This window comes from Podarcis vaucheri (genome assembly GCF_965113315.1).
Source record: "Podarcis vaucheri genome assembly, chromosome: 13".
Taxonomy (NCBI): domain Eukaryota; kingdom Metazoa; phylum Chordata; class Lepidosauria; order Squamata; family Lacertidae; genus Podarcis; species Podarcis vaucheri.
Window position 1 is genome coordinate 41,609,606 of NC_138751.1, and position 20,759 is coordinate 41,630,364.

Sequence of the window (20,759 nt, forward strand, 5' to 3'; positions counted from 1 at the left end):
TGGCATTCATCCTGATAGCTTTTGTTAAGCTTATGCAGAGGGGCTAGATCAAGGGCCAGCAAACGTTTTCAGCAGGGGGCCAGTCTACTGGCCCTCAGACCTTGTGGGGGGCCGGACTATATTTTGAAGAAAAAAAAGAACAAATTCCTATGCCCCACAAATGACCCAGAGATGCATTTTAAATCAAAGCACACATTCTACTCATGTAAAAACACCAGGCAGGCCCCACAAATAACCCAGAGATGCCTTTTAAATAAAAAGACACATTCTACTCATGTAAAAACACGCTGATTCCTGGACCATCCATGGGCCAGATTTAGAAGGCGACTGGGCTGGATCCGGCCCCGGGCCTTAGTTGTTCTACCCATGGGCTAGATTATGTTTGGCCTCTGTTCAGCATATGTTCTGATTTGTTTGCAGGTCAGGTATATGACAGTAAATATTTGTCCTGCATCCCTCCTGGTTTACTTGCAGGTGTTCATATGTCACCCCACATTTTTCAATGCTTTTCCCTGTCATTTCCAAACTGCATAAAGTCCATTTCTTTTAAAAAGTGGATTTGTTGTGCTGGGTAACAGAGCGCTTTGATGCACTTTAACTGTGCAAATCTAAATTTGCAGTAGGTGCTTGAATCCCTCTTGCAAAAATAGTGGCAGTAAAACAATAACCAATTTTCAAGAACACAAAACAGAAAAACAAATAGTAACAAAAGTCACTGACAACAGCAGTTCCAACAAAGGAACCACATCAACAGGTAGATCAATAAAAGGTGGACATAGAATCCACTGCAACAGAGAGAAAGGAAACTGAACCAGCAGTTAGATGACACCCAAGTCCTTTAGAAAAAAGACGGCTCCAGCCAGGCACCTAAAGTTTCAGCATGGGTCAGGCATAGGCGCCGACTCCATGGGGCTTGAGGGGGCCCGAGCCCCCTCAAAAATTAGTTTGGGGGGCTCCGCCCCCCCAATAATCTCCGGCACCCCTGCAGCAGAGCGCCATCGCCGCCCCTCCCCCAGCCCAAAATGCACAGGGAGGGGCGGGCTGCATGCCTCCTGCCCTCCCTCCCGAGCAAAAGCTCCACCCAATTTCCTTTGGAGCTGATTAATAGGCGCAGCACGCTCTCCCCTATTCGCTCACGAGGAGGAGGCGCCACTTTATTTGCATATTCATGAGCTTATTTATTATTCATGAGCTTTCCCGGGCCCCCCCAATATTTTTTATAAGTCCGCGTCCCTGGGGTCAGGTAGACCTCGGTGGAAAGGACATTCCTTAGTTGCTCACCACCACAACCCAAGAGACCGTGCTCCTCATGAATGGCTGGTGAACTAAATTTAGTGGGGGGAAACAGAGCAGGACCTCAGATATTACACTGGGTGCATGGGAGAAGGAGGAACAGAAGACTACGGTATATGGTCCAAAAGGTATCCATGTATCAAGTCATGTAGGCTTTAAAGGTAAGAACTAGCACCTCAAATTGAACCTGGAAACCAATAAGTAATCAGGGAGAAGAAACATCAACAGACTGCGTCAACTGTCTGGCCCCAGACAACTTGCACCAGTTTTGGGTTTCCAGATGTGTTAAGGGCAACCCCACACAGAGCACTTGACAGTAGTTCAATCTGGAGAGCGCTACAATATGAATGACTATGGCCAGCTCTAACTTTTACAGGAAATCACATCAGCCAAAGCTGGTCAAAATGTACTACTACTCACTGCCCCAACGGACCATCCAATTCAAGTAGCACCTCAGGCTGTGAATTTGTGCAACCTCATTCAAAATGAACTGAACACCTATATCTGGATTATCATATTCTCCACCCCCAGACAACAATTGTTTTATCTAATCTGGATTAAGTTTCATATTGTTTTGCTGCGTGGTCCAGTATCTCATAGCTGACAATGTTCAAGGTTTCCAGTGCCTCCCTAGAGTGTTATCAAAAAAGGCATGTAAAATAAAGCCAGATGTCATCACTTCATCACATATCAGTGGCCAGTTTCACCCAGTGGTTTCAAACAGATGTTAAGAGAGCAAGGGGTGAGGGGGTTAAGAAAAAGATGAAATTCTGTGACCTGCCATGATTCAGAAACCAAGGAGATGTTGGCTTTTTGGCGTATCTGGCATGCGAGTCTCCCACCCAACTACTTTGGATGTGCTCTGCTTTGTCTGGGAATTGACAAAAAAAAATCAGCATTGTTTGTGTTTGGGATGGACCTGGCTTGAGAGCAGTACATGTGAAAAGGATCTAGGAGTCTTGGTTGACCACAAACTTGACATGAGCCAACAGTGTGACGCGGCAGCTAAAAAAGCCAATGCAATTCTGGGCTGCATCAATAGGAGTATAGCATCTAGATCAAGGGAAGTAATAGTGCCACTGTATTCTGCTCTGGTCAGACCACACCTGGAGTACTGTGTCCAGTTCTGGGCACCACAATTCAAGAAGGACACTGACAAACTGGAACGTGTCCAGAAGAGGGCAACCAAAATGGTCAAAGGCCTGGAAACGATGCCTTATGAGGAACGGCTAAGGGAGCTGGGCATGTTTAGCCTGGAGAAGAGGAGGTTAAGGGGTGATATGATAGCCATGTTCAAATATATAAAAGGATGTCACATAGAGGAGGGAGAAAGGTTGTTTTCTGCTGCTCTGGAGAAGCGGACACGGAGCAATGGATCCAAACCACAAGAAAGAAGATTCCACCTAAACATTAGGAAGAACTTCCTGACAGTAAGAGCTGTTCGACAGTGGAATTTGCTGCCAAGGAGTGTGGTGGAGTCTCCTACTTTGGAGGTCTTTAAGCAGAGGCTTGACAACCATATGTCAGGAGTGCTCTGATGGTGTTTCCTGCTTGGCAGGGGGTTGGACTCAATGGCCCTTGTGGTCTCTTCCAACTCTATGATTCTATGATTCTATGATTCTATGATTCTATGAAATTAGTGTCACTCAATTAAACCGATTGGCGGAATACTTCTTCACACAACACTTACAGATTTTCCTATCAAAATATGTGGTGATTTAAAACTGGAGCAGATAAATTAATGGAGGGCACGTCTACCAATGGCCATTAGCCATGACTGCTGAATAGAACCTCCATGTTCAGAGTATCTCTGAATATCAAGTGCTAGGGACAAAAACAGGAGAGAGCTGTTAAGTTCATGCATTGCTCACAGGCTTCTTGGAAACATTTGTCCACTGGGAAACAGGATGGGCCATTGGTATTGTCAAGCACAGCAGCTACTCCTATCCTTATGAAATACACTCAAGAAAGTGGAAGCATGACTCTCCCTGGAGAGCACCTTCTCCATATTTTTAGACTTTCTGGGGGTTGATAATCCAGCTATTATTTCCACCTTCCATATAACAGAAGGGAAACTAAATTTGCAGAGGAAACACAGCACAAAAATTTCCAGGAAATCAATGGAAGAGAAAAGTGAGTTGAACACACCTTTCTGGGAATCCCCAGCTATCTCCTGGCCACCAAAAGACCACCCAACAGTGGCAACCTTATCAAATGACCATTCCCATGGCATCATAACAATCCTCAGTGACCTTCACGTCCCTTGTTAAGTGTAGTCGGACAGCTTCAGCTTCCCAACTGTAACGAAAGAAGGCTGGCATAACTTGATGGGCGTGAGCGGGTGTGTGGAGGCATCCTGCACTTGCAGTATTTCTATAGATACCGCACATAACTCCAGCCCTGAGCATGTGTGTTCTGGGTGACCTTGAAGTCAGCAGATCAGCAGGAGAAATTATGAAATTGAACCAAGCAAAGGAGGCCGGAAGAAAGCAGTGACACATCAACAATCACACGGTGGGGCAAGCGGCGATTCCGTTGCACGTTTTGACCCGGGAGATGTAGGACAGTTTTGCAGTTAGCCCTCCGCAGATGAAGAAAGCTCTCTGGTCGAGCAGGATGCCTCCTCAGTAACATTTAGACCAGGTCAAGTAACAAACTCACCGTGTTGAAGTTGGGGAAGAGGTTGAGCTGGGGGGCCCCATTGAAGCGGAAGGTCAGGAAATGCTTGATGTCCAGCGGCGAATGCAGGGACCGTCCTGGGATGGGGAGCGATGTCAAGAGGGAGCTATTGTGGCTGGCTGGACCTAAGAGGGAAGAAGAGAAGGGAGATAAGAAATACCATGAGTTTAAGAGGAAACAGAGTAGAATGAGAAAGAGACCTGCATACGTTGCATCATTCACAAATGGGGTGGTGCGAGAGAAGTGCTAGTTTGCCATATATAGGGATAGTGGGTAGTGCTGTGGTCTAAACCACTAAGCCTCTTGGGCTTGCCGATCGGAAGATTGGCAGTTCAAGTCCCTGCGACGGGGTGAGCTCCCATTGCTCTGTCCCCAGCTCCTGCCAACCGAGCAGTTTGAAAGCACACCAGTGCAAGTAGATAAATAGGTACCACCGTGGTGGGAATGGCGTTTCTGTGCGCTCTGGTTTCCGTCATGGTGTCCCATTGCACCAGAAACGGTTTAGTCATGCTGGCCACATGACCCGGAAAGCTGTCTGCAGACGAACACCAGCTCCCTTGGCCTGAAAGTGAGATGAGCGCCACATCCCCATAGTCGTCCTTTACCTTTAGTTTGCCATATGAAATAAGTAAGCCCAATAAACGTATACACACAGGAGAATAAGCTGCTCACTGTGTGTGATTTTTCTGTCATGCCATTTGTAATCGCTTTCTGCTGTTGGCTACCTTGCAGATGCAAAAGATCCCACGTTCAACTCCTGGCACCTGATCTCTAGGAAAGGCTCTTGCCTGAAATCCTAAATAACTGCTACCAGTCTCTGCGCGCAATACTGAGCTAGGAGGACTGAGGACCTGACTCAATGTAATTGGTGCTGTGAGCCGCCATGAGATCTAAGGATGAAGGGTGGTTGCCAATTTAATAAATGAAATAGAAATAAATAAATAAATAACTTAAGACAGCGTCTTTTGTTCTGTGTTCACCTGGAATCACAGAACTGTAGAGATGGAAGGGACTCCAAGGGCCATCTAGTCCGAACGCCTGCAGTACAGGAATCTCAACCAAAGCCTCCATGACTGTCAGGAAGTTCTTCCAGATGTTAGATGGAAACTCCTTTCTTGTCACTCGAAGCCATTGGTCCTGGTCCTAGCTTCCGGAGCAGGAAAAAACAAGCTTGCTCCATCTTCCATGTGACAGGCCTTTAAATACTTGGCTAAATGTTGGAGGGTATGGAATAGAACATCCCCAGGGCTGTTTTTCAGCTGGAACTCACCAGACCTTAGTTCTGGCACCTTTGCCATTCTAAGAGAACGAGGGAGGTGTTAATGGACGTCCCTATTTTCATTGGGGAGAAGGGGACGACAGAGGACGAGATGGTTGGATAGTTTTCTCGAAGCTACCAGCATGAGTTTGACCAAGCTGCGGGAGGCAGTGGAAGACAGGAGTGCCTGGCGTGCTCTGGTCCATGGGGTCACGAAGAGTCGGACATGACTAAACAACAACAACATTTTCATCGGAGAAATGCTGGAGGGTATGGAGTGAAATGTGCCTTCAGTTTTTAATTCAGAAAAAGACTATTTTAGAAGTTTCAGAGATACTGATTTCAATTTTACACAGTCTTGGCCTTGGCCATGCAGCAATCAGATTTTTGAAAGCAATATTAGTGCAACCATACTGATGCTAATTGCTCGCCCTGTAACTGCCTACTTCTGCTGTCCTGCTGGCTACAGAGATGGAAAGTGATCACTTGGTGGATTACATACTCCGTAAGGAAAGGAAAGCAATTAACTGTAAGGAATGTACTTCGCTGTCTTGGGTGGAGATATACACAAACTATTCAAGCCACGCATCCAAAGGGAAAGTGTGAGCAGCTGCTTTCCCCTTGCTCTTTTTAACTAGCATCTATTTCCATAACTGAAAATGGCCAACATAATATCTTATTACTTTTCTTTCTTCTAGGCTGGCCATAACCAGCTTCTTCTGTCTTCCCTTTAAACAGTTTTCTTTCTTAGATCCAACATGTCCTCCTTAAAAGTTTCTCTCTGAACCTTTCCCAGTATGTTGTTCCTTTGTAAAACACAAATTGTTGGTGACCTGCACCATAGAGAGGCCACTGCATACAAGGTAAACACAACATATTTTTCTGCTCTAAAGGTCATTTAATTTTGCTGTCCTTGCCCCAACGTTCTGTTGCATTTGGCAAGGTGTGGGGGGTCTCTCAAGGTCCTCCAAGGCCTTTCCTAATTCCTGCCCCCTTTCCAGCTTCCATACATATGAACAGAGCAGCGCTTGCCAACCCTAAACCTCCAAAGGCATTCACTGGTGCTCTTGGGCACCAGGTCAGTGAACATTTATTTAATGGTGGGCATTGTAACTTCTACATTATTGTTACTGTGACTTTTATATTGGATCAGATTGTTACTATTAATGTTTGAGGTTTTATTGTTATTTTTATGTGTGTTGGAAGCCACCCAGAAAGGCTGAGGTATAAATAAAAAAATGTTGTTGTTGTTTCCTTTGCTTGTGGAGAGGCTTATCTGAATTGGGGTGGATGGGTTGCTCAAACATGCTCTATGTGTCTGATTGAGAGAGATGCACTTAAACAGAAAAAAGGGGAGAGATTTTAATTTTTTGCAATCTGTGCTTAGCTGTGTGTGCGCGAGAGGACAGAGAGAAAGAGATGTGTATTTTTCTTGGTACTAGAAAATACAGCTGCAACACTTTGTGTATTTTGTGCAGTAGAGTGGGGAAATCAATATTGCGTGATCTGGACCAGCAGGACACAGCTGACTTCCATGGCAAGCTTGAAGTTGTCCCGGGGAGGAGGGAGAAGCAATTACTATACAGTGGTACCTCAGGTTAAGAACTTAATTCGTTCTGGAGGTCTGTTCTTAATCTGAAACTGTTCTTAATCTGAAACTCCACTTTTGCTAATGGAGCCTCCTGCTGCCGCTGCACAATTTCTGTTCTCATCCTGAAGCAAAGTTCTTAACCCGAGGTAATATTTCTGGGTTAGCGGAGTCTGTAACTTGAAGCGTATGTAACCTGAGGTACCACTGTACTTCTAATTTTGTGTTATGCCATGGTAGCCATTTTATGACTGGCGCCCACTCTCTCAAAATTCAAAATGTGCCCCCTGGTCCAAGAGCCCTTGAAGGGAAGGGAAGGGAAGGGATTGCAATTTAGAAAAACTATTCAGAGGCCAGTCACATCTATCCACAAGGCCAGCATAGTCTGGGTTGGGGAGGAGAGATCACATCTCAAGGGCTTCCCAAGCTTCACTGTAGCTCCCTTTTTCCTGCTGCATACAAACTTTCCTATTACTACTATTTCTTAATGCTTACATCCTTCCCGTCCTCCCATAGGAGCCCAGTGTAGCTAACAACAACCTCCATGATATACAATCAACATAAAAAATAGTAACTAACATAAACATTAGTCTATATCAACAATAAAAAAGAATGGGGAAAAATATATAATAATAATAATAATAATAATTTATTATTTATACCCCGCCCATCTGGCTGGGCCTCCCCAGCCACTCTGGGCAGCTTCCATAAAAACCAAAAATACAATAAAATATCACACGTTAAAACCTTCCCTGAACAGGGCTGCCTTAAGATGTCTTCTGAATGTCAGGTAGTTGTTTATCGCTTTGACATCTGCTGGAAGGGCGTTCCACAGAGCGGGCGCCACTACCGAGAAGGCCCTCTGCCTGGTTCCCTGTAGCTTTGCTTCTCGCAATGAGGGAACCGCCAGAAGGCCCTATAATTTGACTCTTCAGCTTTACCACAGTTTATCCGCAAACAGTGTTTTCGGTTTTTGCCTAAATGATAAGAACCTGTAGGACAACTTCATCTGCTTCTGAATACCAATTGCTGGAAACCACAGTTGGGTAGAATGCTCTTGGGCTCAGGTCCTCCTTAAAAATCTCCTACAGGCATCTTGGTTGGTCACCGTAAGATCAGGTGCTGGACTACATGGGACATTGTTCTGATCCATCAGGCTCTCTTCCTATGTGCTGAGTTTGGGGCCAGGCCAGGTAGAAGTGAGTCTACTCAGGTAGGAGTGTAAGTATGCCTCAGGTCTCTAAGTCCAGTGTGGTGATTATGAGCCATAGGGTCAAAACATGTTTGGCCATATTTCATTACAGTGGTACCTCGGGTTAAGTACTTAATTCGTTCCGGAGGTCCGTTCTTAACCTGAAACTGTTCTTAACCTGAAGCATCACTTTAGCTAATGGGGCCTCCTGCTGCTGCCGCGCCGCCGGAACACGATTTCTGTTCTCATCCTGAAGCAAAGTTCTTAACCTGAAGCACTATTTCTGGGTTTGCGGAGTCTGTAACCTGAAGCGTATGTAACCCGAGGTACCACTGTATGTTTTATGGAGTCAAGCAATTTGCACAGCAGTAATGTAGCAACAACAAAAAACGTTGAACAGCGACAGCCTGCGGCCTCATCCAGAAACTCCTCTGACCAGGAAATGGGAGATCTCACCACGTTCAGGTTTCTAGTGGTAAGTTTCCAACTTCTGACAGGAGAGATGCTCAAGCAGGAACCCTCCATAGGAACTGGGGAAATTGGTGCACTATCTTGGGTGGACCCATGGCGGTTTCCCTTAAAATGCAAACTGTAGTGTTGGAGAGGTTATTTTACTCAAGGCCATGGTTGGGGGAGGGAGGGGTTTCCTTTCCCCACGCCCCACAGTCCCAAAACTGCTCAGGGTTTCATCATATCTGCTGTTTACATAACAGAAACTGCAGATAAATGTATAGTTTGGCCTTCAGTCCTCCTCCCGGCCTGAATACTCTCTGTTCAAATTCCACCCATGTAAGGCCTGAATCTGAGATTTCCTAGTGCAAACATGGCTTAAATGGCCTAACTGGGCTATGAAGAAGGGAATGACCTTGATGGTATCTATGTTCTCTTCTCCCTCCCTCTCTCTTTTGGCAAACAAAGGATTGTAGCAAATGTCAATTCTGCTCAGAGTAGCCCCGCTGAAATTTATGGGCACGACCAACTTAGGTCCTTTAACATTAATGGGTTCACTTGAATACAACTCAAGATGCACAGATTGAAATATGGGGCACAACTGTGTAGGGGACCAACGCTATAAGACACTGGGGTTTCCAGGCACAGGGTAGCATGCATACCTCTTATACCATATTTTGCGCTCTATAGGACACACCCGACCATAGGACGCACCTTGTTTTAGACGGGGAGAACAAGAAAGAAAAAATTATATCCCTCTCTGCTCAGCGCCCCTTCAGCGAAGCGGCAGGAGAAACGGAGCCCCTTCCATTTCTCCTCCTGCTTGGCTGAAGGGACGCTGCACAGCTCTCCCTCTCTGCTGAAGCCGGTAGAGTCTTGCTCTCCCGGCTTCAGCAAAAGGAACCCGAAGCCTCTGGAGCGCAGCGGGACCTCCAGCCAAGCAGGAGGAGAAATGGAAGGGGCTCCATTTCTCCTGCCCCCCGCTGCGCTCCGGAGGCTTCAGGCAGCTATCCCTGAAGGCTTCGGAGTGCAGCATGAGTTCCCGCTGCACTCCAGAGGTTTCGGGTTCCTTTCACTGAAGCCAGGAGAGTCTTACAAGAGCAAGAGCAAGACTCTCCTGGCTTCAGCGAAATGAACCCAAAACCTCCGGAGCGCAGCGGGAACTCGTGCTGCGCTCCGAAGGCTTCAGGCGGCTATCCCTGAAGCCTGGAGAGCGAGAGGGGTCGGTGCGCACCGACCCCTCTCCCTCTCCAGGCTTCAGCGAAAGCAACGCGAAGCCTCCGGAGCGTGGAGGGAGCGCTCCCTCTGTGCTTCGGAGGCTTCGTGTTGCTATCGCTGAAGCCAAGGAGCCTGCATTCGCTCCATAGGACGCACACACATTTACCCTTCATTTTTGGAGGAGCAAAAGTGCGTCCTATAGAGCGAAAAATACAGTACCTCTAATGCTGGGTCTATCACTTTCGCTTCTGTCAAATAACATCTGCCACCGACTCCTATGGTGGTGGAGGTGTAATGCACAAAAGATATTGGCAACACTATTCAAGTGAAGGCAGAGAACGTGAAATACTCAGAGTAATGCAGGGCACCCTTCAGCGATCCTTGCAATCTACAGTCCCCTCTTCTTTCAATACACAGCTTCTATCATGATGACTGGCAATAAAACACTTCAAAGCATACTCTCTGCCTTTCCCACCAGTTGATGGCTCTGTTCTTCACCCCCTAATTCCATAGGTAGGTGAATTCTTCTGTTATTTATTTAACTTTATTTTCCAGTGTTAAACCAGAAGCGGTAGGAAGAGAATGGATCAAAGACTATAATATTTTTTTAAAAAAAATAATAAAAATCTCAGTGTGCACATTTTTCTACAGATTGTAGTGTAACGGGCCCAAAGATGCCTGGAAGGCACAAGTGGCCTCTTTCTAGCAGATTGGACAAATTTGTTCCCGTCTTTGTAGAGGGAACTGCTCCCCGAACCAGCTCTGACTCCAGGGGGGTAAACTACAGCTTGCTTCGTCAGGCATGTACTGATCAAATTAATACCAAAGTCACCCAGAAGGGAAATCTGGAGAACAGCAGGCAACAACTCCCGCCCCCCCTTCCAAAAAATGTTTCTCATTTATTCGTTTTAAAGTGACAAACAAGCATGCAATAATTTGTTATATGTTACCTCACCCACCTCAACTGCCCATCCAAGGTTATCCCTTGTCCTTTTGGTCCTCCCAACTGGCTTGTGAGGCAGTGATGGGCTGAAAGATACTGAGCGGCCTAAGCTCAAGGGGGAAAGGTCTCCTCACCAATAGTCCAACTCTAATCTCAACACACTAACGTGGCTCTCCCACACAAGAAAGCAGAATACAAGCTGGAAGTGAATGTGTACATAATTACTGTATTTTTCCAAGTATAAGACTATGGTTGTTGTTTTTTTTTAACCAAAAACAGGTTTTAAATTGGGGCTCGCCTTATACACGGGTAGTGCTGAGGGGTGCTTTCTTAATTTGGAGTCCCCCAAAATAGGGGGTGTCTTATACATGGGGGGGGCGTTTTATACACGTAAAAATAGGCATATTGTAAGGTTTGGAAGTAAATTTCTGCCTAACACCACTGACTAAAGCAAATCTCTAGGGTGGGACTACCATTACTTCCTTGTTTGTGGAACATGTGTTTTGTTTTGTTTTACTTTTTCAATTTCAGTAACTTTATTGTTCTAGCCAAAGGCCATGATAAACCTGCAGTAACAGTTCAGTCTTACCTTGGAAATTGAACGGAATCCATTCCGGAAGTCTGTTTGACTTCCAAAATGTTCGACTTCCAAGGAGCGGCTTCCGATTGGCTGCAGGAAGCTGCATAAGCCACACCGGACGTTTGGCTTCTGAAAATCATTCGAAAACTGGAACAATCACTTCCAGTTTCCGATCGTTCAAGAGCTGAAACATTTGAGTTTACAGGTGTTCAGCTTCTGAGGTTCCACTGTACTGATAAAACATTTTAAAGCACCAGTAGTACCACTATTTAAACCTACTCTGACCCTCATTTCTGTGTTACTGTATAGCACTTGGATCAATAGAAGAAGTCTGAAGTCGGACAACCTTTTAATTCTAGTAACAGCTCTCTGTTGGCAAACATGAATTAGAGAGCAAAATTTATACTATACATCTGGATCCTGAAAGGTTAGTTCGATGCTGTCTCTCTGGTCACAATTAAACAGGTATTTACAACGTAAACCATTTCCTAAATCCAGGGAAGCCCCTACAATGGCTTGAATTCCTGCTTGCAGTTCAGATTCTGCTTTCATTATTCTGTTGGATTTCTTCACTGGTCAGTTATAAATGACCACGTGTACAACATCTGGGGACGTCTTTCTAGAAGAATCATAATGGGAATTTGGACTTTTCCCCTGCCGCGTGCCTGTGCATCCGCCACCAAAATTTGTCCCCCACATTTACTGACGTCACACGTACACACCGTGCAGTGTGCCTCTGCCAACACAATTTGTGGTGCCTGGTCCCGTCATGGGCAATTTTCTGGGTGCTTGGGCACCCAGGAGTCAGCGCCTATGTCCCTAATGTAAATATTCACTCACCCCATCTTCCCTAGCTGGGGGGATGCCATTTTGTGGCTCGCCTAACCCAGGGGCCAGCAAACTTTTTCAGCAGGGGGCCGGTCCACTGTCCCTCAGACCTTGTGGGCGGCTGGACTATATTTTGAAAAAAAAAAAATGAACGAATTCCTGTGCCCCACAAATAACCCAGAGATGCATTTTACTTAAAAGCACACATTCTACTCATGTAAAAACACCAGGCAGGCCCCACAAATAAACCAGAGATGCATTTAAAATAAAAGGACACATTCTTCTCATGTAAAAACACGCTGATTCCCAGGCTGTCCACAGGCCGTATTTAGAAGGTGATTGGGCTGGATCTGGCCCCCGGGTCTTAGTTTGCCTATCCATGGCCTAAGCCCTAAGGTGCCAAAATGTCTTGGTCAGGCCCTACTCCACCATGGCAACCTACTTAGGAGCTCCTTGTTCTCTGTGTCTTGTCACCTGCTTCTGATCACTCTCTGATCTCTTTGGCTATCGCCCAGCATCCCACAGGCTCTCCACAACACGGCAGAGGTGGCAATGAGCAATCAAAAATTTCCAAGCCAGAGACTCACCAAACAGCAATTCCAGCACTTTACATAACTCCTTGCCTGCTTCCCAGTGTTAACAAATGTAGAATTATGGGAAATGAAGCATGCATACGCAAAACCTTGCTCAATTTGCACAATTCATAAAAGCCAGAGGATTCTGATCTTCTTGTCCTGGAATCTACGGTGACGCATGACTTTTCCTGTCTCCATGTTTAAGTACAGCTCCAAACTCATTTCTTCATAGTTCCATGAGGAATTGGGAGGTGGGAACGGGGACCACAAAATCCCACATTCTGCAAGTTCTATCAAAGCACCCAAAACGTAGTTGGTAATAAAGCAAATTCAATCTGAGCAAAGGGGGGGAGGGGAATACCCATGTGCATAATTTAGTTCAATGCAGTGGCTGAATTAGAAATGTTATTGCAGGATTCCTGAACCACACAAAACAAAGTTATTGTATTCCTCCACCAGTGATTTGCTGTTCCTTCTTGGGTGCCCACTCAAAGCTTTTGCTGTTGTCTTCCTTTATATGTAAATATGTGAGCAAGCAACACTTATCACTGTAACTGAGATCATCTTGCAGTGTAGGCAGCCAAAGGGATTCATTTTTTTTGTATTAAAACAAATCCCATAACATTTCTGATGGTTAGGACCAGGGGTCAGTAAACTTTTTCAGCTATGGGCCGATCCACCATCCCTCAGACCTTATGGGGGGCTGGACTATATTTTTTTTGGGGGGGGGGGGCGCGGAATGAACGAATTCCTATGCCCCACAAATAACCCAGAGATGCATTTTAAATAAAAGGATACATTTTACTCAAGTAAAAACACGCTGATTCCTGGACCGTTTGCGGGCTTAGTGATTGGGCTGGATCCAGCCCCCGGGCCTTAGTTTGCCTACCGATGGTTAGGACACTGGCACCATAACAACATTCTCTCTAACAGGAGCGCTAGAGGACAGGCTACTTTATAGCATGAGTCTGCAGCAAGTTTTAAACCTGGAGCCTAAGAGATACTAGGCAGGCATTCAGCCTGTATGCCACCAAAAAGCTCTAGCTGGAGTATAGGGTAACAAGCCAAACCAGCAAATGAGGCACTTGGAGAGCAATAGGCCAAATTAGGCCAGGTGGTAAGGCTGATCTCTGTGAAAGCTTTCAGTTCAGATTTATCTAGTCTGGGCTATATGAGGACTCGCCTGCTACTCCTATTTCTTCCAACAGATCAAACTCGCCTTATGTCACTACACTGAATTTTGCCTTGTTTCCAGGACCTTGCCTCCTGTCATGAGACCCAGCTCTGACATCCTTCCCCATGCCGTTAATAGGGAGCAATTTCTCTGTGATGAGGATATTAGTGTGGCTGGATGGAGCACAACTAAAATGGCTCTCCTAGGGGACTTGGACAATTTGGGGACAACCCGTTCTTGTCATCTAGAATATTGTGATCTACATGGCATTATCTTGCATGCCTCTTTTCGTTGCTCTTACAATCCTGCAGTCTGGATGAAGCACCTCAGTTTTTCTCTCTCTGTATTTATCAGGCAGATGATGACCCCCTGCTTTCATAATACCAGCACCAGGGGGCATTCGATAAAGCTGAATTCCAGGAAGATTCAGGACAGACAAAACAAAATACTTCTCCACACAGCGCATGACTGAACTATGGAATTCACTTTTAACAGGATGTGTTAATGGGTATCAACTCGGAAGACTTTTCAAAAAGTATTAGACCAATTCATTGAGGGCGGAGTTATCTCTGTTATACTTCCACTGTCACAGGCGGTAGGCCTTTACATATTTGTTGGGGAGAGTATTGTTGCACTCAGGTCTTGCTTGTGGGTACCTGGTGGGCCACTATGAGAGAACAGGGTGGTGGGCTAGAAGGCCATTTGTCCTAATCCAACAGGATTCTCCTTATATTCTTATTAAAAAGGGTTCAAGAGTGCTACTTCTTCCTTAATTCCAGCTCAGTAACAATACTCAAGGCCCTGCCCACCTCACTGTTTTGGGTAGTGCTAGGAACCTGCCCTGGACCATAAAGAAGGCTGATCGCCGAAGAATTGATGCTTTTGAATTATGGTGCTGGAGGAGACTCTTGAGAGTCCCGTGAACTGCAAGAAGATCAAACCTATCCATTCTGAAGGAAATCAGCCCTGAGTGCTCACGGGAAGGACAGATCCTGAAGCTGAGGCTCCAATACTTTGGCCACCTCATGAGAAGAGAAGACTCCCTGGAAAAGACCCTGATGTTGGGAAAGATGGAGGGCACAAGGAGAAGGGGACGACAGAGGACGAGATGGTTGGATAGTGTTCTCGAAGCTACCAGCATGAGTTTGACCAAACTGCGGGAGGCAGTGGAAGACAGGAGTGCCTGGCGTGCTCTGGTCCATGGGGTCACAAAGAGTCGGACGCGACTAAACGACTAAACAACAACAACAGGAAACTGCCCCCTCTCCTCTTCCTCCAAGTGTCCCCATTTTCCAAGGGAGACAGTCCTGGATTTACAGAAGCTGTCCCGGTTTCTTATTTGATCCCGAGATGTCCTGCTTTTCCTTAGGATGTCCCTACTTTCATCAGAGAAATGTTAGAGGGTGTGGAGTTACGCGACTCCCAAGCCAAGGCGATAAGTAACTAGACAACCTTTAGAAGACATCTGAAGGCAGCCCTGTATAGGGAAGTTTTTTAAATGTTTAATGTTTTATGATGCTTTAAATATGTTGGGAGCCACCCAGAGTGGCTGGGGCAACCCAGTCAGATGGGTGGGGTATTATAACAACAACAACAACAACAACAACAACAACAACAACAACAACAACAGCAACAACAGAATAGGATGTCCCTATTTGTTGCAACTCCCACCTGGGAACCAATGTCGCCACTGTGGAAGGACGTGTGGGTCCAGAATTGGCCTCCACAGTCACTTGCGGACTCATTGTTAATACCGTGTTTACGGAAGACAATCTTACTTGGCTACGAGTGATTGCCAAAGAAGAAGATCCCTTCCCTTCCCTTCCCCACCCCTCCTCTTCAGGTTTTGTTTTCTTCAGGTATCCCTTTTCCCTTCAGCTCCTATACCCAACCATCCCAATCCGATGCAGTATCGCTGACTCTCCTGCTGCGCTTGTCAGGGTTCCCTCAATTCTCCACCCTTTTCCTCCTCTGACTCACTCGTCTGCCTGCCATCCAGTCCCAGAGAAGTGTTTATATTATATTCCCTTAGGGTGTGCATAATAATAATAATAATAATAATAATAATAATAATAATTTATTTATACCCTGCCCATCTGGCTGGGTTTCCCCAACCATTCTGGGTGGCTTCCAACAAAATATTAAAATACAATAGTCTGTTAAACATTAAAAGCTTCCCTAAACAGGGCTGCCTTCAGGTGTCTTCTAAAAGTCTGGTAGTTGTTGTTCTCTTTGACATCTGGTGGGAGGGCGTTCCACAGGGCAGGTGCCACTACTGAGAAGGCTCTCTGCCTGGTTCCCTGTAACCTCCCTTCTCGCAGTGAGGGAACTGCCAGAAGGCCCTCGGCGCTGGACCTCAGTATCCAGGCAGAACGATGGGGGTGGAGACACTGCTTCAGGTATACTGGACCGAGGCCATTTAGGGCTTTCAAGGTCAGCACCAACACTTTGAATTGTGCTCGGAAACATACTGGGAGCCAATGTAGATCTTTCAAGACTGGTGTTATGTGGTCTTTGCCGCCGCTCCCAGTCACCAGTCTAGCTGCTGAAATCCACATGTCATCCACATGTCAGCAGCACTACATCACGTCCACCGTGTCCGTTTGTGTTCTGCCAAATTGGTTGCCACGTGGAGCTGTCAAGGAGCTATATGCTTTCCCAGCATTAGCACTGGTAACATATAGAACCCAACAGTGGTGAGGAGGCAGAGCCTTTATTGTTAATGCCTCCCATTTTCTATATGACAAAAGTCTATGAGAAAATGGGAGATAACCCTCCCCACTACATAAGATGCATTCCTTTTACCTTCACAGTTGCCATTCACATCTACGTCAAAATGCAATCTACCGTAATTACTCGAGTCTAATGAGGCATCGAATCTAATGCGCACCTCAATTTTCAGAACCTTGAAACCAAAAAAAGTATCTACTGGTGAAATGTGAAGGTGCCATTGAATCAAATGCGCATCTCAATTTTCGCAACGTAATTTGGCCAAAAAGGGTGAGCATTAGATTCGAGGAAATATGGTATATTCTTGCAGTAAGCGCAAAATTTTACATTTGGATGTGATAACTGTATTCATTTTTAGAATGATTACAGCACATGTCTTGCTTCCTCAAAACATGAGTGTTTACTATTTTGGGCTCCAGCACATGTTAGCAAGGTCACGAGATTCAGTCCTAGTTACCAATAAATCAGACTATAAAACATACTGTATGTGTCTAATGAGTAAGAATTAAGTACATATACTACATAAACTAGAAAATGTTAGACATCCAGACGTAATGAATAGCTTAGTTATTCAGTAACATGCTTGAAGGTTAGATTTGATTGGATAGTGCAGCAACAATATGGAATGAACTCTACTTCTCCGGATAGGCTGCTGACCTCAAAGTTAGCCACTTCAACAAGAAGACTTCAGGGGGGGGGGGACTAGAATTCAGTAAAATTCAACTTGATTCCATTGATGCCAGACTCATTCAAGACTGAAGGTATATTTGTCACCTATAACGGACTGACTTCAGATGGCAAATCAGAATAGCAATAAGGACTGTATTGTCATCAGTTGCTGCTGCTGTGAACAAGATTCTTATCTTCCATTTTGGTTTCACACAGAAATGTGTCAGACTTACTGCAGTGCCACCTTCCATGCCCTTTTGATCCAGTATAAACTGATTTCCGCCCACTATTTTTACGCATGTATGTACTGTATAGGGACAGGAGTGTGCACTGCACACATAACATGTTTCAGCTTAGGACCAAATGGGCTCTGGTCCACAAAAACTCAGGCTGCAAAAACACGTTAAGTTTTTAAGGTGCTACCAGACTTAAGCTGTTCCTTCTTCACAATGTGATGAGGAAGCAACCAACACTTTTCCAATTGCCCTGGAGGAAGAGTTGGCTATATTAAATAAACAGAAGAAGCCATTCTGCCTGTGGGCATGGCTGTTGGGTGATTCTCTACTTCCCATTTCTAGGTCTCATTCAAAACAAGGTTAACCTTTTGGGTTATTTTTCAAGCAGGCCTGTGCTTCTTAGCCTGTCCTCTCCTCTCTCTCCCCGACTGCAATTTCTTGTCAGCGATAGTCCAATGCAGCAGCTGTGGGATGTATTTTTAGCAGTTAATTTAGACACTCAATTAAAAGGATTTGCCTCAACAAGAACGGTGAGGTCTTCGGAGACCTGGATAGAATGACACAATCTTAGTGGAGACGAGCCATTTCCTTGCTCGGCTTCAAAGAAGGAAGGAGCCTGCTGGGTAAGGAGGTTGATATTAGTAGAAACCATCCTTTTTTCCGATTATTGCAAGCTGAGCCCGATGGCAGATGAAAGGGAACGAGGCCAGGTGTGAACATTGCACTGGTGCTTGGATTGACATTCTGCTCCAGGAAGACTCAGGGTTGGATCCGGAGAGCCTCTTGTGGGAGAAATTGGTGGGCAGTGATTTCCCCACCCTCTCCTTTCCTTGGCAGCTTCCCACATGCCCCCTCAAAGGCTCCCCCTGCTGCCATTGACATCTTTCTGCAGGGCCTGTAAGACAGAGCTGTTCCACCAGGCGTTTGGCCAAGGCACAGCATGACCCCCTCCTTTGGTAATCCTCACAGAACTCTAGCCCAATGGTTGCCATTAATTTGATTTTGAATTGATTTTATAATGAATTGATTTTAGAATGCTGTATTACTTTTACTGTTGTTAGCCACCCTGAGCCCGGCTTCAGCTGGGGAGGGCAGGATATATATCTATATCTATATCTATATCTATATCTATATCTATATCTATATCTATATCTATATCTATCTATCTTAATAGTAATAATTATTATTTTGCAAGCTGGAGCAGAGTATACTGACTTGGATCTATAGATTAACATACAGAAGGGAGTGAGCTGAAGGTGACTTTCCCAATCCTGGTAGCTACCAAGAAAGGCTCTCCGAACAGTTGCGGGGGGACCCTGTTTAATGGGGTGCACCATGGCATGGGGGCTGAAGGGGAAGATTGTGGAAAATCAGATAGCGGCTCTTGCGAGTGGCCTCCACCCAATTTTCTGGAATCGCCCCCTGTTCCCCAGCACTAAAGCCCCCCCCCCAATTCATATTGCCTTGTTTTTGTAGTGTCCTCTTTAGTGTTGCTCACCAGGTGGCAACTGTTTTGCATGGGTGGGAGGTGTTGCTTGCTTTTTCTTTGTAAGAGCGGAAGACTTTTAAAATTTTTGCCCAGCATGCTTCATAACTGGATTTACAGTTTTATTGAATTTTATTAATTGAATGGCTGCAACTCCTGTGATTTTAGGGCTGGCATTTATTTGCCTCCAGACCATCAGCTTTCACAGGCAATAGATGTGTCATTCTAAGCTGTGTCATTCTCTTCCCACCCCCTCCTCCCACCTCCAGAGAAGAGAATTATTGTTCTTTCCCTCCCAGGTAGGCGAAGGTTGCATGGAGAGTGCCTCTTCTTCTCAGCTGCATCCTGGAACACACACAAATGCCCACACAAACACAAACTCATACACCACCTTTCTATTGGGGGCAGCACACCACAGCCTCTGCTAAACCATCTGAGAGTCCTTGGCCATCATACTGACCCCAAAACCTCCTGGACAGACTTCTCCAGACCAGCCCATGCACCACACTTCCTCACTGACAGCAACGTTCTCAAGCCATCCCCTTTGAGCCAAAGTCTGACTGCCTACACTGGCAGGCCCCACAAAGAAAGGGACTGGAATGGCAGAAAAAGGACAGGATATAGCATGGTGGGATTTGCAACATGAATGGCAAGAGGTTAGGTTAGAATAAGAAGAGGAGTTTGGATTTGATATCCCGCTTTATCACTACCCTAAGGAGTCTCAAAGCGGCTAACATTCTCCTTTCCCTTCCTCCCCCACAACAAACACTCTGTGAGGTGAGTGGGGCTGAGAGACTTCAGAGAAGTGTGACTAGCCCAAAGTCACCCAGCAGCTGCATGTAGAGGAGCAGAGACGCGAACCCAGTTCACCAGATTACGAGTCTACCGCTCTTAACCACTACACCACACTGGTTATCCTCTTCCCTATTCGTGTTCTGCTGGCAACTGAAGACATCTCTCTTTAAGCAAGTTGTTGTTGTTGTTGTTGTTGTTGTTGTTGTTGTGTTATTCCTTAATTTTATTTATTGACTGCTAGCTTTGGCTCTTTGTGTTCTTGCTCTCTGGTACTGCTTTTAGTCTGCCAATTGTGTTTTAAGGACAGGCTTTTGCTATTTTTGTGCTTGGTTTTTTTTAGAAAAAAACATTCTGTAAATCTCTTGGATCAACTTCTTTTTTGTTTGTGGGGGGGAGTGGGATTTGCATTTTTAATACAACTTTATTTATTTAACAAAATGTGTACACCAGTTGGTTGTAGAAAGTCCTCTAAGTTGTACACAAGCAAATAAATTTAAATGAATTGGAAAGGCTGTTTTAGGTCATGAGTAGAGAGGATTCCCAGTCCTGGAGTAAGGTTGCTTCCAGACAACCTGTTTATTGACTACTTATCCTGATTTGTTTGCAGGAAATTAGATGACTCCGCTATTTAAGAAGCATTCCTTCTGCATTTTCCTGTTACCTTTCCTTGTTGCAAAATAAAAAATATATAAAAAAATCTGATCATTAGGGGGCAGAGGGTTTGTTTTGTAAGACTTTCCAATCAACTAAATCTCTGCAACCTGAATTTGCTAGTATGTGATCAAATCCCATCCAAAAATAGCAGCCTGGAAGTGCCCAAGGGTTCTGCTCCCAGCATGAAAAAGATCAGTGACAATTACAGAGACAATTATAGATGAGTTCATCCTTCCTCTCCACCCACACCTAGAAGGTTATGTGGGTGTCTCTTTCACCTTCCAGAATTTTGCAGAAGGGGTAGCTGGTATCTCTTGCTCTCCAGTAAGGGAACAGATTTATTGATGAATTCTACCAGATGTGAGGAACCTTTTGTCCTCCAGATGTTGCTGAACTACAATTCCCATCACC

At 45.4% G+C, this 20,759-nt stretch overlaps 1 protein-coding gene across 8 annotated transcripts in view; it reads right to left on the minus strand.

Annotated features, from left to right (window-relative positions):
* The window catches only part of ZNF385C (zinc finger protein 385C), a 168,942-nt gene that overhangs the window by 28,337 nt on the left and 119,846 nt on the right, over positions 1 to 20,759 (minus strand). For all 8 annotated transcript variants that reach the window (XM_082194912.1, XM_082194913.1, XM_082194911.1 and 5 more), the window contains one exon: positions 3,955 to 4,097. In XM_082194912.1, coding sequence (XP_082051038.1) covers positions 3,955 to 4,097 — 143 coding nt within the window. The remainder of the gene's footprint in view (positions 1 to 3,954; positions 4,098 to 20,759) is intronic.